The sequence below is a fragment of the Malaclemys terrapin genome, chromosome 8 (assembly GCF_027887155.1).
Source record: "Malaclemys terrapin pileata isolate rMalTer1 chromosome 8, rMalTer1.hap1, whole genome shotgun sequence".
Lineage (NCBI taxonomy): Eukaryota > Metazoa > Chordata > Testudines > Emydidae > Malaclemys > Malaclemys terrapin.
In genome coordinates this window covers 79,786,830-79,808,558 of record NC_071512.1, presented here as the reverse complement: position 1 = coordinate 79,808,558, position 21,729 = coordinate 79,786,830, and the positions used below count along the sequence as shown (strand labels likewise).

The 21,729-nt window shown below is 42.0% G+C and overlaps 1 protein-coding gene across 1 annotated transcript in view; it reads right to left on the bottom strand.

Moving 5' to 3' along the window:
• LOC128842354 (uncharacterized) overlaps positions 1-21,729 on the bottom strand; it is a 197,971-nt gene that overhangs the window by 135,029 nt on the left and 41,213 nt on the right. The window contains exon 3 of the mRNA XM_054038291.1: positions 20,211-20,258. Within this exon, the coding sequence (XP_053894266.1) occupies positions 20,211-20,258 (48 nt within the window). The remainder of the gene's footprint in view (positions 1-20,210; positions 20,259-21,729) is intronic.

Here is a 21,729-nt window from a genome sequence, read left to right as displayed (position 1 = left end):
TTCACAAACAGCTGTATGAAAGGGGTCAGTTTTCACTGCACTATCATTCTAGGAGGGAAAAAATTCTCACAAGTTTTCACAGTAATTTTGAGAAAGAACAACCTAGACACCACCCTGAGATCCACATGCTTATTGTAAGACCAAATGGGAAAATACTAACACTCTTTTCACTGTATCTCCCTGCCCCCCAGGTTTAACTCATGACAAAATGGCATTGCATTTAAGCCTGTAGTGGTTTGTTTTTCTTTTATTCTTTCTGGCTGGTGGTACCTTCCCTCATGCAGTAGCTGCTCTCTTCAGGCCTTCGTATTTTTTAAAAAGGTATGTTTAATTATAAAACTAGATTAGTGCTAACCCATGCCTCCAATATAAAATGTTAATAAAAAAAAGATATATATGTCCTCCTCTACATCCAAAAAGAGTAAAAGAGAACACAGTCCTCCTTTCCACCCATGGAGTAAAATACTGTTCTAAGTGGTGATTGGATTAGAAGCTTCTCTTTTGAAGCACAATCTGTTCTGGTACCACCAGGCCCTGGCTTTTGATATTGATAAAGACAGACTGGAGCTAAAAGTAACTTTCATTTCTCACTAGCCTGAAACACTTTCCAGTTTAAATTTTAAAGAATGCATAAGATGGTAAAACATGAAAATTAAAGACATCCAACTCTTGGGAGAAGCCCACTTGATAACTTCAGCTAGGTGAAGTTGAAGGGAAGAGAGAGCAAGTAACAAAGCAGTACCAAGGGCTTTACAGTGATACTGCAAACAGGAGTGCACCAAGAAAAAATAATCAACAAAAATAGTAGAAAAACAATAAATTCATATGGAGGGAAAGTTCATCATTTTTATTACTTGCTTTTTCCCTTTCCCTGGGAACTATTTTTCACAGAGTCTGGATAGATTTAGAAAATACTGATAAAATAATTTTTAGGAAAATATCAATTAAAATATTCTCTGTTACAGTCATAACAATACATGAAGTCTGTGGGTGATTGAGTAATATTCTTTGAGGTGCACTAAAATACAAGGCTTTCATTATTACCTAATGACAATAATCATAAAGTGTCTTATTGTTTAATTACAGTTTTTGGAATGCTTAGGCAATAAAGCAGTCATTGTGAATTATAAAGCACATTTTAATGTTTGGCCAAACAATACAGCAGTTTATTGTCACTCAGAACTAGACTGTGATATCTTTATTCATGCTAAAGAGTATCTTATGTCACAAGTAGTCCCCTTGATGTCAATGAGAATACTTGCAGGTAAGGTACTATTGTCCAAATAAAATAGAATCACAATCTGGCCCATAATGAGGTTAACTGAGACCTGTCTTGTTAAAGGGCTCAAAAAGGAAGTCTTTTCCCCATCCTTTTTAAAATGTTTTGAATATAAGAATTCATTAGGATTTAGGGATTAGGTAACCACTGTCTACACACAAAAAATCTGCAAAAATTTTCATTAGTTCTTTTATTAGTTGGCAGCGAATACGCTAGCTGTGAACTTTTATGAAGCTATAAATATAAAGGACCTTCTGATACTGGTATGATGATAATTCTAAATTTCCTCTTTGCAGCTGCAGTTGATCCCCTGTATTTGGTAAAATCTCTCTTTTTGTGACTTAACAGAGAAAGTTGGCTCAACTACCGTATTGCCTTTGAGTACTTTGCAGGGAAGTTCATGAATTAAACCCACATGGCAACACAACTCCCCTCCCCACCTTTCCCTTAAGGTGGCTATAAAATGTCAGTAGAAACCAAAGCTGTTTATTTTACTTAACATTGGATTCTGTAAGTAAATGAGTTTCTAGTGGGGCTTAGTGCAAAGTACATCTTTGCAACCAGCTCCTTGACATTACTAAACTTTTATTAAAGTTGCCATAAATATTAAGTTAAAGCTTAGAAAGTGTAAATTTCATCCTGGAATGACAAGAATAAGAATATGCAGGTAAACCAACTAACTAGCTGGTAAACAGATTCACTGGAAAACTTCAATGTTTGGAATTGATCATGAAAAAAATATTCTGATACTTTACAAAACCCTCTCATTTCCCCCTGGACTTATCCTTTGAGCTTTAAAATGTAAGAGGAAATTTTTGTCTACTTTTTACTGTATATTCCCAATTTCCTGTCACGTATTATAAATTACTCTGCTAGATCTCTGTCACTCTAGTTTTGCCTAAACACTGCCTGTCAATACATTCCATTTTCATTGCTGGATAAATACAAAAAGAGCCTATTTTTTCCTTTGGGTGGGTGACTGGGAAACGAGGCACAATTTGAGAGATTTAAGGAATCTTATTACCTTAGCATCTAAGACCCAAAAATTGTAGCAGAAAAAAAATGTCCAGAATAAATGCTGTTTTCACAAGGAGCCCAGAAACCTTGCAACAGCAAACTTGTATGCTTGAGCCTGTGCATACTATAACACTACCATATGGCTGACCTTCTGACTTGCGCTATTAGTTTGGTTTAATTTTATTTTTTTAATATTAAAGAGATCATGCCAAAAAAAGGGGGAAAAAGACTACAGTTCTAAAGGGTAACGCAGGGCTAAAGGTTATTTGTTTACCTCTACCTTCCCAGTGAGAAGTCCAGTGCTGCCAGGTGCTGAGTCCTCAACTCTGAACGAAATTAATGGGAGATGAAGTTGCTCAGCACCAGTGCAAGAGGTCCTCTGCTCTTCGCAGGATCGGGGCCAGAGAGAACAAGAAATATGATCAGGCTGCCCAGATGCCCGTGCCAGACCTCATCGTGTGATCAGCTGTATTTGAATGTTACATCTGCCCCAGAATAAACAGTCACTCCAAACCAGCTAGCGCAATGGAAGCTATTGTGCAAAAATGTGAATCAATAATTAGAAAACCAATCATTTATCTGTAAATACAAGAAGCTGGATGCAATATCAAGATGCAGGGCACATTGATCCTGCTTGAAATTATGAAACAGGGTCAGGGTTAGCCTTGCAGAGTACACTAAAAGCTGTGTTATCTGGCATTTTATCAACTGGAGAGCTATATAAACTGGCATTTCTGATCTTCATCGAAAGTCTGGTTTATAGTCTGCTTGGCGCAGGGCTGCCAGACTCCCTACCTGGCTCCATATGACTCCCCGCAAGCAGCGGCATGTCTCTGCTGCTCCTAGGTAGAAGAACTGCCCTGGGGGCTCCGTGTGCTGCCCCAACCCTGCCCTGATCACTGGCTCTGCAGCTCCCATTGGCCGGAAACTGCAGCCAATGGGAGCTGTGGAGGCGGTGCATGCGGGTGGAGACAGCACACAGAACTGCCTAGCCACACCTCCAGCTAGAAGCAGCAGGGACATGTCACTGCTTGCAGGGAGCCGTCTGAGGTGAGCGCCGCCCGGATCCGGCACCCTGAAACCCCTCCCGTGGCCCAACTCCTTGCCCTGAGTCCCCTCCCGCACACAAACTTTTAGTTAATCAGCACCCCCCATTCTCCCAACATGCCGGATAACAAAACTTTTACTGTGCTCACTTATTACACTGATGGTGAGCACGACCCATCAGCTGGTCAGCTCTATCTTTGCAGCATTATTCTACAGTGGTCTGCAGAGTGAAATAGTTTGTGGAGCAAGGAGTAGACGAGTGGATGTTGTGACGAGGACTGATAGGAAATGAGAGGGGTTCTCTTATCAAGTGGTCCACAAAATAAAAAGTTGAAGAACCATTATTTCTGTCATTATAATAAATCAAGAAATGCATAACACCACAATACAGGAGGCTTCCCAAAATTTCCTGGGAAATAATTCAGTTATAAGATGCCTAAAAGCATATTATTAGTGAACAGAGATTTACTAGATGGCCCCAATAGGTCTGCTTTAATTAAAAATAATGTCACACTTACAGAAACTAATCCAGGTGCACAGATGCCACCATTAGTCTTTTTTGTGGTGTTAGCCCTACCAGATTCAAGAAGTGCAAATATATAACTTAGAAACCCAATTAAGGCATTAGAAGTAAACTCCATAAAAAAAAATCAGCTTTAACAATAAACTTAGCCATTTTAAATATAATACTGCACTAGCAAGCAATACTACCTTGAATAATTCAGCAAACTGTAACGCAAGATGAGATGAGAGGAATGAGAAAGTGCAATTGCTATTTTCATTATTATTTTGGCATCTTATTGGCAGTCAGAATTGGACAAAAGTAGTAATGTGTAAGAGCAAAACGACTTCTTGGCTTGATTCCTTCATCCCTACATACTTCAGAGTTTTATTTATGGCTAAATTGAAGCTGGATGTCAAATCTGGGTCCCTCAGAACAAAATCTTAATAATTAACTGGCAAAACTGAACATGATCGTTTCTGACACACCTACACTGGTAATTATTGCTTTGAGGCCATTTACTAATGAAATTAATGTATTCATTGCCCTAACAAATTAGCATAACTCATACATAATGCCCCACATTTCAAGACCTTGCTAGAAAAACAACACTTAATACCGCAGAATGAAATGGCAAGGGCATTACATGGAGATAGTATTCACTGAATTCCATGTTAAAAACCACAATGGCTAAGTGTTCATTGTAATGCAAAATGTAAACAAAATGTGAGTATTAAAACTATTAATAGTGTAGTCAAGAGTGTACAATTGATTATTATCTGTGCACTTCAAATAAGCACATATTACAATAGCCGTAACCATGGAATCTAATTAACTGGCAACTTTTAGAGACACAAAGTATGAAAAGAAGGCTTTGTAGAAGCAGCTTCTTCTTCTCTGTCATATGAATACAGTGTAGCTCAGTGGTTCACAAACTTTTTTACTGGTTACCCCTTTCACATAGCAAGCCTCTGAGTGCGACCCCCCCCTTATAAATTAAAACACGTTTTTATATATTTAACACCATTATAAATGCTGGAGGCAAAGAGGGGTTTGGAGTGGAGACTGACAGCTCGCAACCCCCCATTAATAGCCTTGTGACCCCTTGAGGGGTCCCGAGCCTGTTTGAGAATCCCAGGTGTAGCTGCTGCTGTTTCTCCAATTTGCTAGCCAAATACATACAGTAGGGCAATACTTAGAGATGTCTACAGCAGTCAGAGGGTTAAGCAATGCTAAAAAAAATTCTTCACATTTTAAATGGCAAACTTCTTGCTTTGATTTGGAGGATGGGTATTGTGCCATGTGCTTTCCAGTTTAAAAGCTTCTAAGGAGAAGATGGAGACAGAAAATGTAATAGGATGGCAGGAATCTAGGACTGAATTATCAGCTGCCCTGAGCACACATTTGGCACAGATAAAGGGAAGCAAAAGTGACTGTAATAGACCTTTTGGCCTCCCCAACCCTGGGTGTGGCTGGGAACTGAACCAGCTCCTCATGCAAGTTAGAACAGTCACAAGGCTACTTTAACTTATGCCATCTTAGGGTCCGTTTTACCGGCTCAGGAGCACTGGAGAGCAGTGCACTCTTGCCATATCTCCTCTTTCCCCCATGGCAGCCAGACACACAACAGAACACAGGAATTGCCATACTGGGTCAGACCAGGGCAGTATCAGCTGCTCCAGAGGAAGGTGCAAAAACTTCACAGTGGAAGATTATGGAATAACCAATTTATAAGTGACGTTTTTTGCAAACCACATCAGTTAGTCCCAGACCCTCAAAAGTACATAAGCATTAATGTCCATTAATTTCAATGGAAGTTAAGAGACTAAATACTTTTGAGGACCTAGGCTTTAGTGCCTGGCTCATGCCCAGAGACACGAGGGCTAATATCCCTAATTTATTTTCTTTTTTATCCTATCCAGTCTATTTATGGAGTCTCTCGTTATCCATTCAAATGTCTTACCTTTTTTTGAATCCTGTGCTCTTGGCTTCCATCATGTCTTGTGGCCATGAGTTCTATGTGTTGCATAAACAAAGTATTGCATTTTATGCATTTTAAATTTGTTGCCTGTCAGTTTCATTAAACGTCCCTTTCTAAATTATCTTCTCTATGCAATTCATCATCATTCTGCATATGCCTTTCTCCACTTTGATCTAAGCAGTCTAAATCTTTCCAATCTCTCCTCATATGGAAGTCTTTCCATTACTCATTTTTGTTGCCCTTCTTTGGACTACTTTTATTTCTACAATATCTTATTTTTTTTAAAATTATAATGCTACTGAAACTGAAGACAGTGGGGCAGATTTTCCAGCCTATTAAATCTGCTTAACACCACTCAAATGGCACAATCAGACCTATAACTGGCTTAAACCAGCTGGTGGTAGATTCCTCCAGTGTCAGGGAATTCTTAAGTGGCATAGTTTTTGTACAATCTCTCCCCCGAAGACATGGAACTTAATTATATTGTGACCACTATTGCTGACTGTATTTACTCTTGAACCAACGCCTGTGTGTAATTTAGGACTAAAATGAGAATACTTTCCTCTTGTGTGTTCAAGAATTAGCTGGTCCAAGAAACAATCATTTGAGTGTCAAGAAATTGCTTCTCTAAACTTTGCCCTGATGTGACATATAACCAATTTACATGAGGGTAGCGGAAACCCATTACAGCTTTATTAGACTCAGGTATCCCTTTGATCTCCCTCACAACAGCACATTCAGGGCCTGATTCTCATTTACACCAATGCCCTTTTATACTCTGGCAATGAGAAATGAGAATCAGGCCCTCAATACCATTTTTTTTGACCAGGAGACAGGCAGTATAATCTATCGCTACATTTTTGTACACTTATGTCTTGGGATGCTGTTATTTATTTTGGTTTAAAAATAACTCCAGACCAAGGGGCACTCATCCAAAGCTCTGTGCAAGCTGGGCATGTATTTAAGACCACAATACTAAAGGAATGACAACGTAAGTTGTAGCCAAACTACGGAATGGCTCTCTCCACTCAGAAACATTCTCCCATTAGATTCTATGAAATCTAGAGATGCAGCACTACTCCCTTATCCCGAAGACCTATTCTGCATAATTTATAGGCTGGTATTATAGTACACCATTGATTCATCTGCTCTGTCCTAGTTTATAACCATGTATTACAAAATTCCATTCATTCCACCATGTTTCAGTTATGCATATTATATCAAGGTGCTCATCTTCCATTGCCAGGCATTCTAGTTCACCTATTTTTGCTTTTTAAGGTTCTCTCATTGGCAGACAGAAATTTATATATTTTATTTTTGGCTGCATGCCTACGTTTAATTCCTTTCTCTGACACAGTTACTTTCCTGAAATATGCCTTTGGGACCTGTCCTCCTCCCATTCAACTATAATTTCTGTCCTATCATTTACTACTGGATACAGAGTTACCTTTGTATTCCTGACATCCCTAGCAGATGTCTTCATACAATCTGAGGGATCCCCAGCAACTGTCAAGCTTTCCCCCTGGTTCTAAGTAATCCCCCAAAATGTGTGTCAGTTTTCTGTCTCATCTGGTTCCAGTTTGGTTAGGTGGAGCGTATTTCTTCTCTATAGGCTTTTTTCACCTTCTTATCTATACCTGGAGACCCCGAAGTTCTCTTCATCTAGCTGGCCCAGCATATGAAAAATGGAAACATTTAACAGAAAGCTACCATGAAAAGCAGTTAATTTATTCATCTAAATTTAGGTTCTAGAACTTTTCACATTCATCTTCTCATATCATTGGTACCAGTGTGTACTATGATCATTGGTTCCTCTCCAATGCTCACTATAAATCATGACTCATGAGATCTGACACCTTCACACCTACTGGGCAAATCTCTCTCTCTCTCTCACACACACACACACACCTTCAAAAAGGAAACAAAAATACTATGTCGTTCTAAAATTACCATGTTATTTCCCATATTGGGAGCATACACTGCAGTGAGGCACACAATATTATGGTAAATGTTTTCTTTTTTTAAAATGATGTGTGTGTAAGTTGTTTCTTTAATGCAGCAGTGACTGCTGCTTTTTATTTTTATTTTGGTGGCGGAGGAAAGAGAGAGAAGGGCATGCCTCAAAGCCAGCCCAGACAATGGTAAAAGAGTTGTTACTGCTCTGCAGAGAGGAAGCTTCCATATAAGGAACCTTCAGCTGAGACAGACCTAACACTAATTGCTCCAGGAAGAGTAGAAAAGTCAAGCAGCCTGAAAGTGCAGAAATCCAGAGGGAAGAGACACAGCAGTGTAGAACTAGTGATGGCTAAACCTTATCTTATGCTTATCTTAAACTTATGAGAACAGAAAATCTTTTGAGGACCTCTGAACATAGTCTGTCCCTGTTATGGAGGGGAGGGCATTCCCCTTCCTATCCTGCAGCAGCAGAAGCACACTTCCAGGGAGGCTTAGCAGGTCTAGACTCCACCCAAACTTCTGTGGGAAGAAGTTCAGCCCCACCAGTAATAACCTTGGGAATGGTGCTCTGACTTCTCACTATTCTATCACGTTTCTTGATTAGGTGGCTGTGACACACGCACACTCCCACTGCACCCTCAACAATGTTCTTCTTGGGAGTGATAACTCCATTGCCCTCCTCCCTAAAACAGCGAGTAACCAGACTAGGCCACTGAGGCTACTTTTGGATTTTGTGCCTCTGGACTTTTCGTGGGATGGTGCAGAAGACAATAGTGTGCATGTGATCAGCAGAACTAGACTGAAGAGAAAGGCCTGTCCTCTGGGTCCTCACTATCAGGAAACCCCAGGACTGTGGTAGTAGGTTGCCAGTTACAGATAGTGAAGGAGGAGGAACAAGAAGGGAGGGAGGAGTTAACTGAATTTTCTCAAGCTCTGAAAAAGATCTGAGTTCAGTCCAAGGGAAAAGTGACAGATTCAGTGGAATGGTTCTTATTTTTCCACCCACAGTAAGAATTTGAGGATTTAATAGAGACTCTTTTGGTGGGAAGGACTTTGTGTAAGAAAGCTCTGCAAGAGCTTTAAATTGCAATGGGGCACAGATACTTAGCAGGTGGAAGTCAGCATAACTGTATTAAGTTCAGTGGAGCTATGCTGATTTCCAGCAGCTGAGGATCTGGCACAGTGCATTTAGTAGTGCTCGCAACCTGGCCTGGACAGCAGCAGCCCTGTTAGAGGAGTTCACTTTGGGAGAACCACAGCAGGCAGCAGCGTCCTCACATGCAACTGGAGGGGTTAGCTCCTCATAGCTGGAGGAACTCTGAGTGACCTTAAAGGCCATACATACAAGTCTTGTCTGCAAAACCCGTGAGAACTTTTCCTGCTATGAGTCTAAACTTTACGAAGTTAGATTCTCACAGAGTTATATAACCCTGTGTGGTAGTTAATGAAGTGCTGGATGTTAGAAAAATAACTGCAATGTTATTTTGCCCCTGGTATGCTTTGCCTTATAAGGCTTAAACCTAGAGCTAATTCACTTGTGTTTTGTGATCTCTATCATGCTGTAATAATAATACTTAGCACTTTATAGCACTTTTCACTTATAAAAAGTGCTTTACAAACATTATCTAATTATTAATCTTCACAACAGCTCTGTGACATAGGTATATAGGTCAACTTAATGTTCTGTTTTAATAAACTACTAGCACTTCAGTAAATTGCAAAATACAAAAACATTAAATTCACTTAAAAGAAACAAAGTTAGTGAACAAATTGCATTCCTCTGTTGCATTCTAGATGGGTAATACACAGAGCAAACTGTCATAGTTATTACCAACTCTGAGGCTTACAGAAAACCATAATCTATGTAACTAATAGTTCAATTCAATATTTAAGAAAGGTCTGTTTCTTACAGATATTGAAATTCAGTTTTTAGTGACAATTTTTATTTTTTCTTCACATTACTATTATGATTTGTTCTTTGTATTACCATAACACCTGGGAGCCACAGTCATGAACCAGGGTCCCATTGTGCTATGCAAGCACAGAACAAGACCCCCTGCCCCAAAGAGTTTACAATCCAAATACAAGATGAGACAACAGATGGCCAGACAGACAGGAAAGCACAAGGAAACAATGAGAGAATTGGTCACCGTGGGAAGCAGTAGTTATTGTCATTGGGTGGAGTCTGTCTGTCTACACATACACACACTCGCAGCATTTTATGCAAGTGTGGATGCTGCACCACCCCCATTTGGATTAGATAGTCTGTTACTCCAAAACACTGTCTGATTTGCAGGCTGGTGCAGAAGGATGAGACAAAAGGCCCTGTCTACTTCCTGTCATCTCTGTAGTGATATGCACATGATGAGGCTTCTGCAGTTTCTGGCCATTGTGTGGAGAACGTTCCTTTTTCACTTCAGCTCCCCACATTCACCCATGCTAGGGCAGGTAACAATCTGGTCTATAAAACTCCCTGTACTACTGTATTACAGACAAAAAAAACTACATTAAAATAACATTAAGGTTTCAAAGTCACCCACTTAAAAGTTAGAAAATGCCAGGATTAAGGTTAGATGTGCGACCTTAATTCGTATCCCTTGTATATATGCATTATGATACCGTTTTTAATTACACAATCATGTACTATTTATTCCACAGCACTCCTGCCTCTTTCAGTGCACAGGATGGACCATGGCATGAGAGGTATATCAGGTTTGGGTAGTGAAGAAGACTGATGTCTGTAGGACCACTGCTCTGTTTGTTGCAGAAATTGGAAGCTGTTGTCGTTAGTGGCAGGGAATTGAAAGAAGAAAGGTTAAAGCAGCTGAATAGTACTCTGAATAGAGAACTGGATTCTATCCCACCTCTGCAACAGAGTTCCTGTGATGCTTGGAGAGTCACTTATACTTTTCACAGGTGGTCACTACTTGTGTGTTCCTCATTTTCTGGGTACCTGACTTGAGATGCTGAGTTCTGACCTGCAGAAGTGCTGAGCAAATGGGAGCTGTGCTGAGCAAATGGGAGGAGTAATCATTCTAAGTCCTGTGAAAAAATCAAGTCCCAGGCATCTCCAATTTGTACCCATCGTTAATGGGCACTTTTGAGCTTAATCTCGGTGTCTCAGCTCCTCATCTGTAAAATGGGGATAAGATTTCATCTCACAGGGGTATTATGAAAATAAATTTATGAATATTTATGAAGCACTCATACTACAGTGATTTGCACCAGAGAAACACCTATGAAGAAATTAGTAGTTCTGTCCTTACAGCAGGGTTTGACTAGTGTACAGTAAATAAGGCTTGGGGCCACACACTGAACAACGAGGAGAAAACAAAATACTGAATAGCTGCTCACTATGTGAGCTTCATCCATTTAGTGGACTGATTGAAGCAAGGGTCCTGTGGGAAAAATAGAATGAAATTGTGTAATTAAAGACTGTATCCTAATGCATACACACAAGAGGGCCACACAAGCAACTTAAAATCTGGCATTTCCTAACTTTTGAATGCTTAACATTTCAATCTTAATAATGTTATTTTAATGTTGTTTTGGAGTGTAATTTCCTAAGTTTTAAAAAATACAAACTGAAAAAAACAAAAATTCCATCATGTGCCATCATAATGATGGCCACATAGTACATTATCAGCAAGGTTGGAACCTTTAGGTCCACTGCACAGACTTCTGCCAGTTAAGCTAATGGAGTAACTGATAGCAGTAGTAGGGTGTCATCCTCTACGTGGCACTAGAAAAGGATGAGACACACTTTGCTAGTGGGTTGCACAGATACTTCTGACAGTAGAAGAATGGCGAGACTCAGTAATCTTGGGTTCTATTCCATCCTCTGAGAGGGAGTGTTCTCTAGTGGTCACCTGTCATTTTATCCATTTGCCACTAAGCTTGGCCCAAAAAATTCTGTCTCCTCCAACCTGCCCCTGTCTCAGTCCTGCCTCTTACCCACCCTTGGCTCTTTGTCCCAGTACCAGTCTCCTTAACCAGTAACACACTGCCTCATCAGATGATCTCCCCTTCTCCCAGTCTAATCCCATTATCCTTGTCAGCAAGTCCCCTTGGCTCCTCGTCTGATCTGTCTGCTCCTCCCACCAACTGGCTCCCCAGTCCCCCACTCACTCTGTTTCCTTCCCTGCTCTCAGTCTCCTTGCCCAGCTCAACCAGTACCATTCTCATCTACTCTCCCAGCTGCCCAGCTAGTCTCAGTTTCCCCCTCAACTCACAGTCCCAGTTTCTGTCTTCTCTCCCACGATCAGCTTCCAGTTCCAGTCTCCCGGTCACAAAGACCACTCTCTACCAAATTTAAAGTTCTTCTCTAAAGCATGGGGGCAATCTAGCTTCTCAAAGAGAAAGTCACCAAAATTAACATGGGTAATCACCATATTTTTTCCTAGCCTCATTCCAAGAAACTGCTACACCATTTGGCTGAAAAAATTCTAGACTAATTCTCCTTGAGGCAGTTACCCATCATGAAAAATTTCAGCCCAAATGGTTAAACTTTGTCAAAATAAGCAACTGTAAATGATCTTATAATGAGAAATGTCAGGCAACCTTAATAGGTGGTACCACCAGATCCATCTACAATATGTCTACACAAATATACCATTTTATGTTGTGTTTTTATCTGCTGTGCAGTTTAATTTAATCATCTGATAACATCAAGCCTTCTTTAACCCAGAATTTTCCATTTCTCACTCACATTCACACTCTCCACTATTTTTTATATGGAAAGAATGATGTATCCCAGTGGGGCTATTGGACAATCAAGGTGCTAATGGAGCACTCAAGGAAGACAAGAGTGTTGCAGAGAAGCTAAACAAATTCTTTGCCTCAGCCTTCACTGCAGAGGATGTGAGGGAGATTCCTACACCTGAGCCATTCTTTTTAGGTGATAAATCTGGAGTACTGTCCCAGATTGAGGTGCCAATAGAGGAGGTTTTAGAACAAATTGATAAATTAAACAGTAATAAGTCACCGGGATCAGATGGTATGCAACCAAGAGTGTTAAAGGAACTCAAATATGAAATTGTAGAACTACTAACTGTGGTATGTAATCTACCACATAAATCAGCCTCTGTACCAGATGACTGGAGGATAGCTAATCTAACACCGATTTTTTTTAAAAGGCTCTACAGGTGATCCTGGCAACCACATGCTGGTAAGCCTAACCTGAGTATCAGGCAAATTGGTTGTAACTATAGCAAAGAACAGAATTATCAGACACATAAATGAACACAATATGTTGGGGGAAGAGTCAACATGGCTTTTTAAAAGATAAATCATGCATCACTAATCTATTAGAATTCTTTGAGGGGTCAACAAACATGTGGACAAGTGATCCAGTGAATATAGTGTACTTGGACTTTCAGAAAGCCTTTGACAAGTTCCCATATCAAAGGTTCATAAGAAAAGTAAGGAGTTATGGGGGTAAAAGGAAAGGTCCTCTCATGCATCAATAATTGGTTAAAAAAAAGGAAACAAAGGGTAGGAATAAACTGTCAGTTTTCACAGTGGAGAGAGGTAAATAACCGGCTCCCCCAAGGCTCCGTACTGGACCACTGCTGTTCAACATATTCATATTCATATTCATATTCATGGGGGGAGGGATAGCTCAGTGGTTTGAGCATTGGCCTGCTAAACCCAGGGTTGTGAGTTCAATCCTTGAGGGGGCCACTTAGGGATCTGGGGCAAAATCAGTACTTAGTCCTGCTAGTGAAGGCAGGGGGCTGGACTCAATGACCTTTCAAGGTCCCTTCCAGTTCTAGGAGATGGGATATCTCCATTAATTTATTTATATATTTATTTAATTTATAAATGATCTTGAGAAAGGGATAAACATGAGGTTCCAAAGTTTGCAGACAATACAAAATTATTCAAGCTAGTTAAATCCAGTGCTGATTGCAAAAAGTTACAAAGAGATCTCCCAAACTGGGTGACTGGGCAACAAAATGGCAGATGAAATTCAATGCTAATAAATGCAAAGTAATGAACATTGGAAAACAGTCCCAACTATCCATAGAAAATGATGGGATCTAAATTAGCTGTTTCCATGATCTTTATGAGTGGTATCATAGTGGGCAGTTCTCTGAAAACATCTGCTCAAATTGCAGTGGCAGTCAAAAAAGCTAACAGAACGTTAGGAACCATTAGGAAAGGGATAGATAATAAGACAGAAATCATCATAATGCCACTATATAAATCCATGGTACACCCACAACGAATATTGCATGCCGTTCTGGTCATCAGTCATGGGGTGCAGCCCTCATCAACAGACCAGTGCCTCCTCCCGCTCATGTTGGGGATTAGTTCGAGGCCAATGCCCACATCTGCAGTCTTCAGACCGGCACTCTGTCTCTGTTCCTGCGTATGGCTCCTCTCTCAGCTCCCAGGACCGCAGCATCCTCTTCTCGACTCAGCCCTCTGGCTAGGTCATCGTCTGTGTTTTCCCTTTCCGTGGAGGGAGGAAGATATCTCTGTCCAACAGTCTAGCCATTTCCCCAGTGACAAGTGGGTGGGACCCAGGCCTGCCTACTACTCCAGGCCCCAATCCAGGACTCTGTAAATAGCAGCCCCCTGCTGCTCCTCTGTAACTTCAGTCAATGCTGCTCTGTTTCTCTGGGCTAATTCCCCATGGCCCCAGCACCTTCTTTGCCCTTATCTCAGGGCCCCAACTGCTCTGTACCAGGAACCAGCCGCTGCTCTGTCCAAAGTGCTTACAGTTCTCTCAGCCCTCCAGGGATGCAGTCCTTACTTCCTGGGCTCCCATGAGAAAGTGACCTAGTCTGCCCTGCAGTTCTCTTTTTTATGGACCTGCTGGGATCTGATTAGCTATTCCTCGCAGCCTCTCTCCTATTGACTGCTTCCTGTGCAACCTCCCTAGCACCATTAACTTTTTCTCTGCCAGAGTGGGACGGTTGCCCCGTTACATCACCCCATCTCAAAAAAAGATATATTAGAATTGGTAAAAACACAGAGAAGGTCAACGAAAATGATTAGGGGTATGGAACAGCTTCCATACAAGGAGAGCTTAAGAAGACTAGGATTGTTCAGATTAGGGGGATGATACAGCACTATACAATCATGAATGGTGTGGAGAAAGTGAATAAGGAAGTGTTATTGATCTCTTCACATAACACAAGAACCAGAGGTCAGCCAATGACATTAATAAGCAGAAGATTTAAAACAAACATAAGGAAGTTCTTCACACAACACATAGTCAACCTATGGAACTCATTGCCAGGGGATGCTGTGAAGGCCAAAGTATAACTGGGTTCAAAAAAAGAAATGGATAAGCTCATGGAGTATAGATCCATCAATGACTATTAGCCAAGATGGTCAGCGATGCAACCCATGCTCTGCTTGTCCCTAAAACTCTGACTGCCAGAAGCTGGGAATAGATGACAGGGAATGGATCACTCAGTAATTGCCCTGTTCTGTTCATTCCCTCTAAAGCACTGGCCACTGTCAGAAAACACGATATTGGGCTAGATGGACCATTGGTCTGATCCAGTATAGCCGTTCTTATGATCTTATTTCTTAGCCCAATTTTATTTAAATAATATACAGATGAATAAACACAATGGCATCCAAGATAGATATGTCAGGTGAGGTAAACATTCTAAAAAAGAATGAACCCTTGGAGCCATGCCCTCCAAATACCATTACCTGTAACTGTCACAATGATTGTTTCACCCAATGTAACCAAGAAAGGAGCCTTTGATGGCTTCTGAATAGCAAAACACCTACTGCCAGTTAGTGTGAAGTAACAGGGGGATTTAATAAATACGATGCACCAGAAAGCTGCATTTCATAGCTGTGATACTGAGGCCATTACTTATATTTTTAAAATGTGAGGGAAAATCCTATTGGATATTTTACAGCATTTTATCCAGTAGGTTGGCATAATGTGAATGAAATGGATGCTCAGTGGCTGAGACATCAAACGTCAAAACACTGAGCTGTTCATAAGTATCTGAAGCTAAAATTGCAATAGCAAAAATCATCTACAAAAAGCTGATTTGATAAAAATAGAAGTGCACTGCAGAGGGGTATTCTGTATCTGATTTTTTTGAAAAAATCTGTTAAAATGTGATATTATTCAAGCTTATAGAATACAACACAAGAAAACATCAAGTCTGTACATCCATTTCAAGGGTGCTATGACTTCAGAAACCACTCGAGCTTTGTTTTCCCCCTATATTTAGCATAATCAGAACTCCTTCATGTGTACATCTCAGCCACCTGCTTTTTAACTGTGGGTTGCTTGGAACCTGCCCCCTAAAGGGCTCCTGGAACTTTACTGGGGAGTCACAGGCTTACCTCACTTTTGCATTGTACTTTCCTTGCTTCTATTTTTTGTTTTGAGCTATCAACATTTTGTATTGCTCTGAACCAGTTCCTAAGTGCAGTCACCCTGACCCTTCATGTAAGACTTCTTTCTTCCTTCCCTTTGGCTGGATTCACTCAGAACTACCGCTTACAAAAAAGAGGGAGGGATGGAGAACAATAGCAATAAGCTCCTTTCCTTTGAGGTTTGTAGATGCAGCACCTGGTTTCTGATTCCAAGTTCCATTATACAAGGGCTCATCTAAAAACTGTTGGTTTATGGAGCCCTGATTCAAGTCTATAACCTGCTATGCAGAATGATGAGGGAATGAGAGGGAGATTTGAGAAATGACTGAGTCTGTATTAATGGAGATCCAGGTCCAAATTAATCAATTATAGCTGACTGGTCCATAACAGAGGGCTCCAGAGGGGCAAAAACTCCACTCTATCTAGGTCAGGGGTAGGCAACCTATGGCACGCGTGCCAAAGGCGGCACATGAGCTGATCTTCAGTGGCACTCACACTGCCCGGGTCCTGACCACCAGTCCGGGGGGCTCTGCATTTTAATTTAATTTTAAATGAAGCTTCTTAAACATTTTAAAAACCTTGTTTACTTTACATACAACAATAGTTTAGTTATATATTATAGACTTATAGAAAGAGACCTTCTAAAAACGTTAAAATGTATTACTGGCACGCAAAACCTTAAATTAGAGTGAATAAATGAAGACTCGGCACATCACTTCTGAAAGGTTGCTGAACCCTGATCTAGGTACTTATTTGGTCCTCATCATAATATCTGATACTGCAGAAGCAGAGTAGATGGCAGGCAGGTAGGCTGAAGGACTGCAACACTAGTCCACTGGGGTTGGGATCATAACATGCCCCAAAACTGAACCCATATGTTGTGAGGGAGAGATCAAAGTACCTGGAGGATTTAGCGCCTGAGGAATCCCTGTCGCACATCCTGGTGTAAATCACTGGGGAAGGCGGAGGTGAAATACCTTCTGCTCTTCCCCTGGAATAAATGCCCCCTTGGCACAATAACCATCACTGGTGCAGGAAGATACAGTTTTCACCTTCTTGTGCTAGCTGGAGCACATTTATTCCCAAGTGTCCAGCTACTGTGAAGCTTAAAAAGATAATGGATTTGTCATGCTATTGCTAAAATGGAAACAACTCTAGAAGAATTAAAATGATGGGCAATTTACCTCTACTCTTGCCACAACTCACTATACCATTTACGCATTGTGACAGACCCAGACCAGTGGAGTACAGGAGTCCGGTAGAGGGCAAATATACTGGTCACTCGATTAGTAGTTTTCTGTTCCCTGAGTGACCAGACCAGGGGCTGCACTAGAGTAATCAGGAACCTGCTAGAACCAGTTCAGGAAGGCAGGCTAATTAGAACACCTGGAGCCAATTAAGAAGAAGCTGCTAGAATCAATTAAGGCAGGCTAATCAGGGCACCTGGGTTTTAAAAGGAGCTCACTTCAGTTTGTGGTGTGAGTGTGAGGAGCTGGGAGCAAGAGGCGCAAGGAGCTGAGAGTGAGAGGGTGAGGGTGTGCTGTTGGAGGACTGAGGAGCACAAGCGTTATCAGACACCAGGAGGAAGGTCCTATGGTGCGAATAAGGAAGGTGTTTGGAGGAGGCCATGGGGAAGTAGCCCAGAGAGTTGTAGCTGTCATGCAGCTGTTACAGGAAGCACTATAGACAGCTGCAGTCCACAGGGCCCTGGGCTGGAACCCGGAGTAGAGGGCGGGCCTGGGTTCCCCCCAAACCTCCCAATTGACCTGGACTGTGGGTTCTTCCAGAGGGGAAGGTCTCTGGGCTGTTCCCCAACTCACATGGTGAATCTTTGAGGCAAAAGAATCCGCCAATAAGTGCAGCACCCACCAAGATAGAGGAGGAACTTTGTCACACTGGTGTCAGGAGTGGGATCTTCAGGTGCACAGCGTGGCAGAAGAAGGAGGGTGATTTAAAAAAAAAAAAAACAAAACAAAAACAAAAAAAAAAGGGGAGAGGGTTTATTTTTTTTCACCAAAATGGATGACATAGTGCGAGCACTGATACAACCTACAGCGGCCCAGCAGGAGGCTACCTGTGTCCAGGCAGCCACCCAACAGAAGGCAGTGCGGCTGCAGCAAGAGACTAATCGCCTGCTGATGGACCAGGCTGCTCAAGACCGAGCTATGCTGCGAGAACTGGTAAACCAGGTAAAGTCCCTTACAGAGCTGAATTATGGCCATGATGGGACGCGGCTCATACGGGCCAGCCATTGGCTGCAGAAAATGACATGGGAGGATGATGTAGAGGCATACCTTCTGGCCTTTGAGAGGACAGCCCTATGGAAGGCCTGACCTCGAGATCAGTGGTCTGGCATTCCTGTGTGGGGAGGCCCAGAAGGCCTACCATAATCTGCCTGAAGAGGCTGCGGCAGACTACCCCCAGCTGTAAGCAGAGATCCTGGCCAGATCTGGGGTAACGAGAGCAGTGCGGGCCCAGCAGTATCACGGTTGGAGATACCAGGAAGACAAAACCCTGCAGTCCCAATTGTATGACCTCATCCATCTCGCACGAAAGTGGTTGCAAACAGAGTCCTGGAGTCCGGAAGAGATACTAGCGGTTCTGGTAATCGACCGATACATGAGGGGACCACCACCAGACCTTCATGCCTGGGTAAGCCAGAACGAACCCTCCACCTATGACGAGGTTGTCGCCCTGGTAGAGAGGTGAAGGACAGCGAGGGAACTGACCCGACCAGTTAAGGAAGAGGCACCCCGGGTTAAACTAGCAGCACAAAGCCCTATAGTTCGGGTGACTGGGCCACCAGGAGGGCCCAGGTGGAAAAAGAGAGAGACTGAAGGCCCATCAGAGGCCACAAAGAGTCGGAGCACTGAGGGAGAAGAGGATCATGAAGTTAGACTGCCCAAACCAAGAGACAGGGGAACGCCTAGGGCTCCATACAGATGTTATGCCTGCGGGGAGTGGGGACACATAGCTGCACAGTGTCCCAATGCTGAGGAGCCTATGCAGTGTAACCTGGGGAACTGGGCAGAACAGATTTATCACGTTAACCTTCTGAAACCCTGGCATGCACAACAGGCATGCACAACGGTCCAAAAAGACCTAACCCAGGAAAACAAGCCTTCCAAACAGGTGAGAGTGTCTCCCGATTTAACACCAGACCAGAAGAATGAGGTGTCTGAGATGATCTTCCAGAACCAAGATGTGTTCTCGACAAAACGGGGTCGAACAACCGAGACATATCGCCACATAGTCACGAACCCTGGGGCCAGAGTAACAATGAGGTCCTATCGGGTGCCAGCGGCAAAAAGGGAGGAAATAAAAGGAGAAGATTGGGCTGGACCACTGACTGTGGGATTCTTCGATGAACCCCAACTCCAGCATTATTTTTACTTCTCCTAATTGGCTGGGGGTAAGAATGATGTGCGGGAGGGCAAAAGATAATGGTAGCTATGGTTTATGTGACACACATGAAAGGGTTAAATAGTATAATTGCAAGCGGCTAGTAACAGTGTCACATCCCAAAGATATGCTTGATCCAACTGATTTCAATGGAAGCACCTCAGAGAATTGGGCGGGACATGAACATTCAATGAGAGTTTATTCCGGTGATACAAAATGCACCTGTATTACTTTGTGGAATTCTACCACTGCTGTTTGCCTATGATAGAAGGAGGCAGACTGGAGTGGATAGCAGCAGCATGCACATCCACAAAAGGTAGGGGGTCTCATCAAGAACTGTAGCAAAGGAAAGAGATCAGATTGCACTGTATCGTGTGTGTTGGGATAACAGTTAAAGACCTGCAGGCTTGTCCTTTGGCAGAGAGAGGATGGAGGGAGAGTGGTCACAACATTAATTACCTTTTTAATATGGATGCATGGACTGGAAATATTCAAGAACCACTGGGTATAGTACACATATACCTTATATTTAGACATGCAGTTCAGTACACACATAGGCAAATACTTAGACTACAATCCCTTTCACACGTGGGTTATAAATCGTTAATTTCCTCCATTAATCCAGTACTTTTTGAAAACATAGAAAGAACAGTTGAGTGACTTACCTCAGCTGTACATACTTTGCATCTTGCTCTATCTTGATTATCAGAACTCTAAGAGAAAAACAATCATTTAGTAAGAAAACTGATTAAAATTATATTGACCAGGAAAATAAAACATATTAGCATCATCTCCCTGGCAGAATTAAAGAACAACAGGGCCAAATCAATTATGAAAAGTGAATGCTTTGTTACTCCAGAATCTGGTTCACATTTGATAATTTGCACCTTTCTTGCATTTATCATTTTTATTTTATGCAAACACTCTTAAATACTCCTCAAGTCAATAAGGCACAAAAAGATAAGCCTGAAACTCACTATGGACAATCAGCTTAAACTGGGGCTCAAGATCGTGGAGCCCCTCTGAGCCTTTAGAAATAATCAAGGTTTATGGTGTTTAACCATCATTCTCAGGAGAAAATATATATTATGCAGCTTTGGTGAGATAAAGCCCTCAAAAAAGCATCATGTATTTTTGTAGTACTCAATAGGACTTTGGAGGGAAAAATGATTATCCTTCACAAACAATGGCTTTAGAAACCCCCATCATGAACCCAAGATGTACACGTAGAACAAAGCCCAGACATGTCAGCCCACTCAAGTGTAAAACCTGCTTACAGTTTGATCAGCAATGGAGCAGGTTAACATGTTAGAAAATACTGTTCAAGGCCACTGCCTCTCTCACTAAAACTGAAAAACTGGGCACAAAAAGGCAATGCATTGTACGTCATCTGGTCAGGAGTAGAATCATAGAATCAGAGAATATGAGGGTTGGAAGGGACCTCAGGAGATCATCTAGTCCAACCCCCTGCTCAAAGCAGGACCAATTCCCAACTAAATCATCCCAGCCAGGGCTTTGTCAAGCCAGGCCTTAAAAACCTCCAAGGAAGGAGATTCTACCACCTCCCTAGGTAATGCATTCCAGTGCTTCACCACCCTCCTAGTGAAATAGTGTTTCCTAATATCCAACCTAGACCTCCCCCACTGCAACTTGAGACCATTGCTCCTTGTTCTGTCATCTGCCACCACTGAGAACAGCCAAGCTCCATCCTCTTTGGAACCCCCCTTCAGGTAGTTGAAGGCTGCTATCAAAGTTTTACTTTAATAGTATTACTATTAAAAGTTCTACATGGTGAGCAAAAAGCGGTGCTGTAGCAAAAGTCTGTTGTGCATGTCTCTTTTAGATTCTGACCATTCCGTGACCTACCTGAGTGCATCACTGTAGTTCTGGACCAACAGAGACATTTCTTTCTGGACATGAGCTAGATGGGGAGTCATGTCCTCTGTGAATGTTATACTCAAAAAATGTCCCTGTGGTCAGTGAACCCTGGAACTGTGGGGTGTATGTCTCTCTGTTGGCACAACAGTTGCCATACCAGTGTCACAACTGGGGGTTCATGCTCCATGTAAGTCTACTTCCCATTTTAAAAAATAATCAGTCTTAGCTTCTAGTCCTTGCAGGTGATGAACAGCTCCTCAGGGGTGATGAACACTCTCAATTCCCACTGACTTCACCGGGAGATGT